At 40.1% G+C, this 12,112-nt stretch overlaps 2 protein-coding genes across 3 annotated transcripts; one reads left to right on the forward strand and one right to left on the reverse strand.

The window, feature by feature from the left end:
• Positions 1–644: 644 nt before the first annotated feature.
• Positions 645–10,476, forward strand: LOC146663355 (circularly permutated Ras protein 1-like). 2 transcript variants are annotated; one of them, XM_085415270.1, is made up of 21 exons: positions 645–769; positions 975–1,070; positions 2,028–2,237; positions 2,858–3,085; positions 3,179–3,301; positions 3,389–3,460; positions 3,599–3,672; positions 3,857–4,042; positions 4,135–4,176; positions 4,335–4,424; positions 4,860–5,011; positions 5,113–5,194; positions 5,581–5,711; positions 6,234–6,318; positions 6,410–6,516; positions 6,621–6,733; positions 7,648–7,765; positions 8,254–8,394; positions 9,928–10,012; positions 10,096–10,122; positions 10,218–10,476. In XM_085415270.1, exons 2-21 carry the CDS (start codon positions 986–988, stop codon positions 10,287–10,289), a joined length of 2,223 nt encoding a protein of 740 aa, XP_085271396.1. In that variant the 5' UTR covers positions 645–769; positions 975–985; the 3' UTR covers positions 10,290–10,476. The 2 variants fall into 2 exon arrangements, with proteins under 2 accessions (XP_085271396.1, XP_085271397.1); XM_085415271.1 differs by lacking the exons at positions 9,928–10,012; positions 10,096–10,122; positions 10,218–10,476 and adding an exon at positions 9,600–9,830.
• A 351-nt stretch (positions 10,477–10,827) lies between these two features.
• Positions 10,828–12,097, reverse strand: gjz1 (gap junction protein zeta 1). The gene has a single exon (XM_085416102.1). It carries the CDS (start codon positions 11,619–11,621, stop codon positions 10,863–10,865), a length of 759 nt encoding a protein of 252 aa, XP_085272228.1. The 5' UTR covers positions 11,622–12,097; the 3' UTR covers positions 10,828–10,862.
• Between the last annotated feature and the right edge of the window lie 15 nt (positions 12,098–12,112).

Raw genomic sequence — 12,112 nt, forward strand, 5'->3', positions numbered from 1 at the left:
ATCTGTTTTACAACAGGCTGCTAGTAACAAAGTGCCTAAAGATACAATTTACAACTGCTTTGTAAATTTCTTTTTCTGTAATTTTTTTGTTATTTATGTTTGTTATGTTTTAGTTATGTAGTTGGCACCTTTTTTATGTTTGAAAGATTCATAGGTCAGTGTTAGCTGGCTTAACAAACAAAACCCCTCCTCTAATAATGATCAGGTACAAGGACTGAACTGAAAATGGGTGTTTGTCCAGAGAGGATTGTGATATACTGAAGTAAGAAAAAAAGAAAATTAAAAAAACCCACAAAAAACTAAAAAATTCATAGTTGAATTTTGTGCCAACATTTTGGATGACAGCGTAAATGTTGTACCCCACTTCTCCACCTATGACAGCTGGAATAGGCTCCAGCCATCCCTCTGTGACCATGAATTAGATGGATGGATGGATGGATTGTTATGGTTGGAATAACCAGTAGGTGAAGTAGAAAATAAGTTTAAAACTGGAGGTTTAAAAAAGACACAAATGTTCCTGTTTCCCAGCACATTCATCCATTTTGCCAACACTCGGGATATTTTTTAAGCACAGTTGGGTAAACACCCTCACAGCAAACTACGAGTGAAGTCTCTTGAGGAAAGAAACCTGTTGGATGAGATGTCTGAGACATAACTCAATGAAAGACACGACGCAGAACAGCAACTGAAACATTTCTGAGACCAGACGGAGTTGAAAGTATATTTTTCGCTGTACTGTACGGATTGAATTCAAAGAACTTTCTATGTTGTAAGTACTTTTACTTACTTGTGTTTAAAGAATCCGTTCATGTCACCTAATTTTGTTTTCCTTTTTTTTTTCTTTTTTTTTTTACAGTAGTTGCAACTCAGGGACATCTGTGCTAACAGTTATTTAAATACTTTGGGTGGGACTGCGTCCTGATTTAAATGTCACTCATTGTCTTGTTTAATCGCGTCATTTCTGTCACTGGCAGGTAGAGTCACGATGGAATTTGCTTGTGGGTTTGTTTATGTGCCGCCATCATTGAGTCAGAAGGAGAGACGCTATCCAAACATCACTAAACGTTCAGGTATGATCTCAGTCAAACACCGGCATGCGTTACCACAGGGGAAATTTAAGTTATGGAAGTCATACTAATATTTTAAAATTCAGATGTTACATTCCTGTGTCAACTTGTTTTTTGCTTCTGTCCCACTGGCTGCTAAATAGACACAGACACTTTACAGTTGGTCAACTCTGACAAAAGAAAGTATTTCAGCTATGCGTAACAAGAACAGGAAACATCAGATTCTGCAGTTGCAGGTTTAAATAGACACTGCTGATGGTGAAATCCTTCTAATAGACACAAAGCTGATACTTTCAGCTACATTTGTAACCTGTTTACCGTCTCTGCCAAAGGAAATGTTTGAAGTTGTTAGCTAGTATAAAACTATGAAAACAGATTAAAGAACATATAAGCACAAAATAACAACTTTCATATCAGTTCATTTTATTTTTTATTTCAAACATATACATTCACCATCATTACATAATATCATTGTTTGAAAAGGAGTAGGCAGAAGTATACACTTATTTGACCCTACCCCCTCAAATTTTACCTCTAATTCATTTAAATTTATTTTAGTCTTAAATTAAACAAACAAACAAATGAAACAAAAGCAAAGCAAAGCAAAACAAAAAAACATCATGATATAGTTTCTTTCATATAAATAAAAACAGACTATTTAAATTTGCAGACTTTAGATATTTGCTTTGAATATCACACGCTGATGATGCATAACTACGTAAAAGTATCTGTAGGTGGATTTTTCTTTCATCTGAGCTTTCTGGACGACTGTTTGGTCGTCCCATTATTCAAGCAGTTGCACACATCCTCTCCTGTGTGTATTAGAGTAGAGCTTACTTTTACGTAGTTTACTCAGTAAAAGCCACCTGAGTCACAGCACAAAGGTCAACACTGCACAGATTTTTCTTTTTATTCTATTCTATTAATTTGTATTTTCATTGTTTGTTTGTTTTTTATTAGCTCTTCTTCCTCCTAATCCTCGGCTTCGTCCTCAGTCTCCTCCTCCGCCGCCGCCTGTCCCACCAAGAAAGCACCTTGAGACAGAGTCAGAAAATAGCAAGGATGTGAAGAAAGTCCTGGAGAACTCTGTTTTCTATGAAAATACTATACTGGCAGCAGCTTCTTTGAACAGTGTAAAACCTGAGCAGCCAACACCACCTAAAAAGACAGGTACAGTGAATGTAGCACTGATATTGTCATTTGAATGTATTATTTTAAACTGCTCACACTACATTTAGCATCCAACCACACAGAAACCACACATAAAGGTTGGATGCTATTTTATCAGTTACTTAGACTAATGCAGCCATTTTTAAGAGTTCTTTTTGTGGTCATTGCTGTTGTGGTTGTTTAAAAAAAACAAACACACACACATATACACACACAACAGGGTTGCACTGTGGTGCAGTGGTTATTACTTGATCTCACAGCAAGAAGCTCCTGGGTTCAAACTCCTTGTAGGGTCGGAACTTTCTACATTTCCTGTTTTATTTTGTAGTTTTTTTTCATCCTTTGTGTCTTGTGTTTAGTTTTACTTCCTCTCTGTTCCCTGATTATGTCCAGCTGTGTGCCATCACCCTCCTGTTTCCCATTCCCCTGATTACCCTCCTTGTGTATAAATAAGCATGTCTCCTTCCAGCTATGTTGGCTTTGTTGTAATAAACCTTCATCTTTTGCGCCTTCATGTCAGCCTTTGAGTCTTAGGTTTGGGTTCTTACTGTGCCTCATTAGCACAATCTGCAGTTTAGTAGATTTATGATCAACACTCTGTTTCTGCTTGTTTTTACCAGCTCTTCTTCCACCTCCCCTGAAAACCAGATCAGAGCCATGTTCTTACGACCAGCCGCTCATTTGCCCTCAATCAAGTATCATCAACCAAGAACTTGCCTATGATGTCCCAAAAACTGAGCCGGATTTAAATGCACAACCCCAGGACCCAAACTACTCTAACAGTGTACCAGAAGGCACTGGTGGCGAAGTGAACCTGCCGGCTGATTCTGGCATTGTGTCATCACAAGGTAAAAGGCAACATTCTTTATCTTATTAACACAGTTTAATTTGATTGGACATCCTCATCCAGATCATCCTCCTTTCTTCTCCTCTCATCTTAGCCCGAGTCATCCCTCCAAGACCTGAATTCATGAATTTAGTCCCCGAGTACATAATGCCGTTACCTTCGTCCCACTCCCTTCCTTCAACCTCTCCGAACACTCCTCTATCCCCTAGTGCTAAAGGTGATTACAGCAGTCCCTGCTGAGCCATTACAAAACTGATGTAGTATGAAATGCATATTTTTAATGCTTAATTTATTCCAAACCCAGAATCAGCAGATCTGCCAGGAAATCCTAATGTTGTTCTTGTAAGTTTAGGAAAATTACTCTCAGAGGAAAAAGGTAAGTAAACCTTTATCACCACATCAACATCATACCAATAAAAATTAATCTGATTGGCTGTGATTCTGTTTTTGAAAAAATCTAGTTTGATTTCAGTTCATACTTCATGGTGGCAATGACCTTTTTGTTCTTTTCCAGTTGACCCCATACAGGGAGTACACAGCCTCTGCTCCCAATGTGGCTCCGTGGTGGACACTTGCTATGACAATACGGTAATTGCATCGTATTAAACCTGAAAACCGATAACTATTAATTCACATTTCAGAGGCGCTGATCTCAGAAATGGATAACCTGAAAGAAGCGTGCACATTGTTGATCACATCATAAGGAAACATGGACAACTTGTCTGGTTTAAATGATCCTGAGTTTGTGTTCTCTCCTTTTGCTGCATTTCAGGTTGATGAGTGTTATTTCTGTAAATCCTCCAGTTTTTCCAACACGCCCAGTTTACTGCAGAGTCCTCTAAATGGTTACCAGGACGAACTCTTTTTACTCAATCCTAATGAAAAGCCTTTGTGCGATACGGATCCTCTGCTGCTCTTCTGCATTGATGTATCAGGCTCAATGAAAATCACCTCCGAGGTACAACAACACTACAGACACTTGGCATCACGAGGCTGTTTGTGACAGCAGGTGTTCATGAATACAACCTGTGGCGTCTCTACTGTTTTTAGGTGTCAGAGGGAGAGCATACTGTGAATAAATCCCGTCTCCAGGTGAGTTGTCTTTCTTTTTTCTCCTTATTTTGAAGTTACCTTGAAGGACTCGGGATATTTGCCAGTTGAAATCTGTGGCTGAGAATTTTTGTGTGATATTATTTTTGACAATTATGTGAAGAGACGCTACAAATCAAAGATTGTTCTATTCTAACCAGTTTGTCCAAGAAGCTGTGTCACTGTGCGTTGAGAGATTAAACGATCAACAACCTGGCACAAGAGTGGGGCTCATCTCCTTCAACCATGAGGTACATACGTGACGCTGTTTGCATCTCCACTGCCTGCTCCTGAGCAGAGTCATGCTGACCTTACATTTTGTGTTAGGAGGAAGAAGAACAAGCACAAACTAGGCTAGCTGTTGTCGCAAACTATGATCATAATACTATTTACTGCAAACTACCTGCTGTGACGAGGCTAATGGTCTCTGTCACTAGGCAGGTAACCTTCTGTACCTTGTTCTTCTCTCTGATAGGAGGAGTGAGGTGAGGTGGAAGCTGTAAAATTATTATAAGTTTTCACTTCAGTGTACAAAACAGCTGCTTCACTGGAATTTTCCTTGTCTAAAATCATTAAATGCTGTTTTTTACGGTGGATTTTATTTGATTCTCCTCACTGTTTTCTTTATTATCTGGTATAAACTTATTTATTACTTTTTTTTCATCTTTCGGTGTTTGCATCTTCAGGTGACAATGCACGGATATGAGAATTTCAAATCACGTTGTCTGAGTGGGGCTCAGTTGATTGAAAGCCTTTATTTGAAAGAGATTGCGGCCAGTTTTCCTAGTCCACCTCCACTTTCACAGACAAAGGAGTATTTAGAAAGACAAGTTGTGGGGTATGGAAAAAAAATTCTTTTTTTAAAAAATTAGATGTTTTGTTTTAATTAGATTATTGCATTATATGTATTGATCTTCCTATTGCTGATTTATTTTAAAGACTGTCTGCAAGTGGAGCCACCGCTCTGGGTCCAGCTGCTCTGCTTGCAATTGCAATTGCCTCCAGACAACCAGGCTCAAAGGTAAGTTTGGCCAACAAATCAGTTTTTATCCAGTTTATGCGTCCTGCTTACCTGCTTGAATCTTATGTCTCAACACTAATGAGAATTTGGGCCTTTGGCTGATGGAGCTTCTTTAGGATTTTGTAATTTTACGGGTAAGTGAGCAGGATAAAGGCAGGCAGGAAACAAAGAGTGAGAGCAAGGTGGAAAATATGCAACAAATCTCTCCAGCTAGACTCAAACTGCTTTTTATTTTACCTACCAAAAGTGGATTGAACCATATAGTTAGCTGGGCTATATAAATATTTACTGCATGAAAATGTTTTAAGACCTCCTTGTGGTAATCAATTACAGTTCAGCTTTCTAAACAGTGCATTCCCGATTCTCTTTCCCTGTTGATCTTGAAGGTGATTATCTGTACAGACGGGAAAGCCAACACAGAGTTAGGAAATCTAGAAGTGGAAGACACCGATGCTCTTACTCCCGTCTCATCCACCATCTTCTACCAGGAGCTGGGAGAGTTTGCTGCTGATAACGGGTGAGCACATACCTCTAACTAAATTTTCCACGTCAGGCATGTCTAATTCACTTAAGTTTGAACTTGAGTGGGCCAGACATGATTGATTGATTGATTGGTAATTTATTTCAACATGTGAACAATATACAAGTACATTTAGAAAAGAAAATGATAAATGTGTAAAATTACAGAAAATATCTTTACTCTGGACCCACTGAAAAAACATGATTTTAAATAATAGATCATGTAAAAACAGGAAATTTTCTGTCATTTAACAGTTTATCACATACTGCTGTAAAACTTGAATACAGTGAAAAGTCCCCCTTCATCCAGTGGGCCAGAGTGGAGTCTTTGGTGGGCCTGTTCTGGCTCCGCGAGCCCTATGTTTGACACCGCTGCTCTACGCTAACGTAAAAAGAGACAGTGAATGAACTTGTTGAGGCAGTTATGTATTTAAGTCTCTATTAAAAGCACTAGTACTCATATTACCCAATGAAAGGTCTTGATGCACTGTGATGATCCTCAGATTTCTTCTTTTTTTAGCGTCACAGTGTCTGTGCTGTCCATAGAGGGAACAGACTGTAGACTGGATGAGCTGGGGAAACTTGCTGATCGTACTAGAGGAAAGGTAAGGCGCACTGTAACCATGGCGAAGCATATGACTCATCAAATCATGCACAATCTCATGGTGTCAATCTGTGCTTTCCCTTTGAGTCTAGGTGGTAATAGCCAGTCCCAGCAGGCTGCATCCAGAGTTTGAGCAGATCATTCAAAACCGGACCATTGCCACACACTGTACTGTAATTATACTGCTGCCAAAATCAATGTGAGAGCTGCACTGCACATAATTACTTAAAATGAGCTCATTGAATTGGTCCTCTAGAGATTTAAATGACCCTAAGCACTGAGTCATGTTCTCCTTGGGTAAAGGTGCATGAAGGGAGAGAAGGAGGCAGGACACAAAGGGACCAGACAGGTGGGGAATGTGGACCCAGATACAGACATCACCTTCCAGTTTAGAGCAAATGAAAAGGTCTCAGAAGGTGAGGAAAATAAACACTCTTATAGACTGACGCCACTGGCTCGTTTATTTTCTCAGTTTCAGCTGCAGTTGTGCTGAATTTCTCAATAATATCGCAGCTGCCGCGTGTTGCCAGGTCTTTGAGGAAAGTGCGACATGTGGTGATTTCTGTTGTTGCCAACCATGAAAAACAGAAATTTCAGTTTGAGATCATTGCAACACTGCAAAGTGAGACGCAGCCAGAGTCACAGCATCTGAACATAAACTAACAAAGCAAACATAACAAAGTGGACCCAGACATGTTACACTGATAACTGGGACTTGGAAAAACAAGACAATAACAACTAAGAAACAGGGAAAAAATACAGCAGAGGAAAAAAAAGATTTCAGTAAATTAAGTCATGGTTCCCTGACTTCTACTCTGATCCCACCATGGCTGTGCATTTTCTTTAGTGTGTCCAGCTGTATTTTATAGAGACGAAATCCCTGTGGCAAAACACATTGGTAAAAGGCTCTTCCATCTAGTGTTGGTAAATTACCATCTGAATTTATTCAACATAAACAGATTCACTTACAGGCCAAATTCAACTCGGGATCACTGAACACTTGCCTTGAGGGATTTAGCCTGAATTCTGAGATATGTGCATCAGATGGGCGAAAAATGCTTCATTTGATCCAAACTGACCAGGGACTGATCATGCAGGCCAGAGCAACATTTAACTCATTTACCCACCACAGATAGTCTCAGCCGGGAGGGCAGGGAGAGAGAGTCAGGGGAATGACACGCAGGAAACAGTGTGGCGCAGATTCACACGCAGGGGTAATTGCAGATTTTACTCATACCTCTTGAGTTAAAATATTCATACAGCTCGTTTTGTTTTGTTTTGTTTTTAAACTGTCAAATCACTCCTTTTTTTTTTTTTTTTTCCTTTATAGTGCCGCCACCATCTCCTAATAGCCGTGTATCCATCCAGCTGCAGATCAAGTACAGGCAGAGGAATGGGCGGACCATGCTCAGACTGATAACTGCAGACCGGGAAGTTACTGATGACGGGTGATAATGCCAAATCTTTAATTACAATGCTTTATTTACTTTTTAGTTTTGAATTCTCCTCCACTTGCAGCTTTACTACACAGAGATATTTGCATGTCTATGGATGGCTTAAACAAGCCATTATCTTCTGACATCTTTAATCAGCGAGACGTTCTGCCCCTCAGGACAACAAGTGATTAGATGTATTATTTTATGGCAATTTCAGTGAACCTTTAGGCAAAGCAGGTTTCGATAATCCAAGGAGACTGACTGTTGCTGAGATACCAGAGCTTTCGTGCAGAAATAATGCCTCATCCATTCTAACATTTAGTTACACAGTAAATGAAGCACTCAGCCCAGTCTTCACACGCTCAGTGAAGGTCATGCAATTCATCGTCTGAGCAGATCCAGAGAGGGGCCTGTGTGTTTTTCCACATTAACATAATGGCAATGCCGATGCAGTAAATGTTGAGAAGCACTCTTGTGAACACATTGTGCCCCCTCCCCAGCTCTGCAGTGCTGTCCTCACTGTGTCTGGCCATCATTCAGCTCAACTCGTCACAAGCCAGCGCCGCTCTGGCTGTCAGAGGTCGCTTGCTCTACGCCAGGAGGGAAGGAGACATGCAGAAGCAGCTTATTGAGAGAGCGATGTGAGTAGCAGCAGGGACCTCTGACTGAAGGCCATCGTTTTATGCTGAATTCTGACATTTAATAAGGCTGAATCGACAGACAAAATGACACAAGTATGAAAATAAGAAGGTGAAAAAATGAGTTTAAGCACATTTGGCATTATGTGGTATTTAGATGAGAAATATGACTGCGTTGAGAAGCAGAAGCTCAGGCGCTTCCTGTGCTTTTAAGACCATTATTATCCCAGACTTTCTGATTCAAAGGTTACCCTGCAGCTTGGTTTTTCACTTTTTCCTTTTAAATTGTATTAAAAGTTCTCATGTTGACTTTATTTACAGTGCTGTGCAAAAGTCTTGAGTCACCAAAAATGCTTTATTTGATGGAAATATAGTTTATCAAGCAAAAACAGTTTGTGCAATTTTAACAAGGTTGAATCACATATTTAATCATATCACATTAGTAATAGTAATATCACTTTCTCACTTAGTTGTATGCATGTGTGCTACAAATGGGCCTTATGGTCTCACACTGTAACAGATATTGAGGCTCCATCTGCTTAAATCACTTCAAAACGCTCACTGTGTGCGTTGCAGGTTATTGTTAAAGTTTCCACAACAAAGGTCGATATTTGGTGTGGAAACCTTTATTCTTAAACACAGCCTGAAGTCTCGTAGTTGAGCTTTCTTGTCATTTCTTTTAAGCAGTCCTCAGGAATAGTTCTCCAGGGTTCTTGAAGAACACTCAAAGTTCTTCTTTGGATGTTGGCTGTCTTTTGTTCTGTTTTCTGCCCACACTGGTTCAATAATGTTCATGTTGGGGCTCTGGGGAGGCCAATTCATGACTGATGGTGTTCCACTCTGTGCTTGGGATCATTGTCATACTGAAAAATAAAGCCACTGCCAATCAGATGCTTTCCAGATTGTAATGCATGGTGAAACAAAATCTCGCTGGTATATTTTGCATTCATATTTCCAGCAATTTTGACAAAATCTCCAACACCACTGCCTGAAATGCAACCCCAAACTTTGACAGAGCCGCCATCGTGTTTTACAGATGGCGTTAGACAATCACTGCTGTTCCTCTCGCCTGACCGCATCCATATATTTTGAGAATTCAACCTAAAAATGTAACATTTATGGGCTCATCGCTCCATAAAACTTGTTCAGTGCAGTTCTTGTGTAATTTGGCACACATCAGCCTTTTTCTCCTGTTTCTCTTCCTTAAGAATGGCTTCTTCATAGCCACCTTTCCACTGAGGCCATTTCTGATGAGGCTTCAGTGAACAGCAGATGCATCAACTGAAGGGTCAGATGCATCTCTCAGGTCCTGTGTCAGATCATTTCTAAAAATAAATGAAAGAAGGAAAAGCAGCCAATGTCCAAAGGCATCAAGAAATCCAGAACCTATTGCTCAAGACCACTATGAAGAAATGAAGATTGGGTCAAGGCTTTTGCACAGAACTGTATGTTTTATATTCCTTATCTTGGTAATATCAAGATAATGTGTTGTGATTAATAGATAATGATTTATGCATAATGTTTGGCTGTTTTCAGAAAGCATAACCACAGTGCAGAGGCAGAACAAACATACAACGAATGGGTTAAAACCATGGAGCCGATTTACACCAACTGCACACAGGTGAGCTTTTACTGTGTTTTTATTATTAGATTGAATGCATCACATTAGACTTCTTTTACACTTAATTCCTTTCCCCTCCCCAGAAAAACACCGTCAGCTCAGACTCACAGGTAATTCATTCTCTTATACTGCTTCTCATTAGAATACTTACTATGCTGTCCAGATTCCTTTTTCTATAAATCCTCCTTTCTTCTCTTCCCGCCAGTCTATCACAGACGCTGCTGCAGCGCTGTTCTACACCATGAAGCAGAGAAACAAGAAATCTATCTCAGAATAAACACAAGCCCAGCCAACTGTCCTCCTTCCCCTTTTACCTCGTTGGAAAGCAACTCGAGTCTGAATGCTGAGGCCAAATGCTGCACTTAGACTTTGATTATTTGGCTGGATGGATATCCCTCAAATATTTCACATTGTAAATAATGCATTACAGTATATCTCACACCTCATTTCTCATGCTTGATTTTTTTTTTATGTTACACAAGAAAACTACTGATGCAGTTTTACAGTTAGAACTGCTTTTGTGTTTGACAGTGTCGCTTGCGCCTGAGTTTGTGCACTGACCAAGTAAAAACATGATTCAGAAACACCACCATGAAGCCAACACCCAGATCCTTTATGTCAGCAAAATAGATCTCATAGCACTTTTTTTTAACAACTCTAAAACAAAAGTTAACATAACGAAATGCAACAAAGCAGTTTTTGAGATTTTTATTTCAGTAGTACTATACATGTATAATATTCCTAATTATAACCATAAAGCTCTGTTTATAGAAATATAAGACACAAAATTAACAGGATATGTATGTATGCACATTTCATACCCACGGAATATGTACATGGAGTCTGATATTTAAGCGTTGCAGAGGTAGTGGACAATAGAGTAAACGCAAAACAAAACTGAGCAAGTAATGATTATGCCTGAGATAGAAGCTAAAGCATAAATAGACATGCGCTTCTCCGGGGCAGCCCTCAAAATGCAAACATATTTGCAGCCTTCTTTTGTACACGTGTGTTCATCACGGAGTGCGTGCAGGTTCCAATAAAGCAGCAAAAATAAAAAGCAGGCTTCAACCAGAATCCGCAGAGCTATGCTGAGCAGGTAGAAGCCTACGGTGCTCCTGTCTTTGTGGAGATCTATGATCATCTTGCCCCTGCCTACCACCGTCTGAGCTTCCTCTGCCCCCTGAGTCTCCGGCTTCTCATCCGCCTTCATCCTGAAGGTCCTCTTCTGCGCCATTGTGCGGAGGTGGGAGGTGAACAACTCCATGAGCAGGACAGAGATGACAACCACGACAAACATGAAGTTCCAAGCCACTATCATGGGCTTGTCGAATCGTTCATTAAAACAGAATTTCGTGCAGACATCGGGGGTGCTGCTATTGCAGGTGAAGTCAGCATCCAGTTTGCTGAAGGGCAGCTCAGCAAAGAAGAGGACCACAAGTCGGACACACAGCAGGCCGAACCACAGGGAGCGGCACTTGTAGGTGGCGGTGGTATCCACTGCTGTTCTCAGGATTGGGATGAGGCCCGTTACTATTGCTGCCATTGTCACTTTTCCTGGTAATATAAAAGAGGAAGCTGGTGAAACATATAAACAATTAGGTGACATATTAGGTCATGATGAGAGATCATTTTGCTTTTGTGCTAAATTATGGTAGTTAAGTTGTAGATCTCATCTCCAAAGTTGGGTTTTCCATCTTCAAATGTGCAAACACAGACAAAACCAACAAACTGCTACAACTGGACACAGATTATAGTGCATCAAACATTTTTTTTTTTTAAAAACACTAATTTTATACACATTTACAAATGTCACAGCAAATGCATACAGCTCTGTTTGTGTCTGAGCATCTTAGTGTATAATAGGAGTCAAGTAAAGCAGACAAGAGATATTACCTTGCAGGGTCACAGCGCACTAATAGAACACAATCACTGTGGCTTTGCCTTCAATCTTTTATGGGTTCAAGAAACGTCACGGTCATCAATATATGTGTTAGTTTCTCACCAAACGATCTGCTGACACGGTCTGTTTTTTCTGTACATCTTCATCCTCAACAGTAACAGAAACACTACACGGACTCACAAACCCCCCCCCCCCCC

Source organism: Rhamphochromis longiceps, linkage group LG8 (genome assembly GCF_057381845.1).
Source record: "Rhamphochromis longiceps isolate RC_006_pf linkage group LG8, R_longiceps_female_GT1.1, whole genome shotgun sequence".
Taxonomy (NCBI): Eukaryota; Metazoa; Chordata; class Actinopteri; order Cichliformes; family Cichlidae; genus Rhamphochromis; species Rhamphochromis longiceps.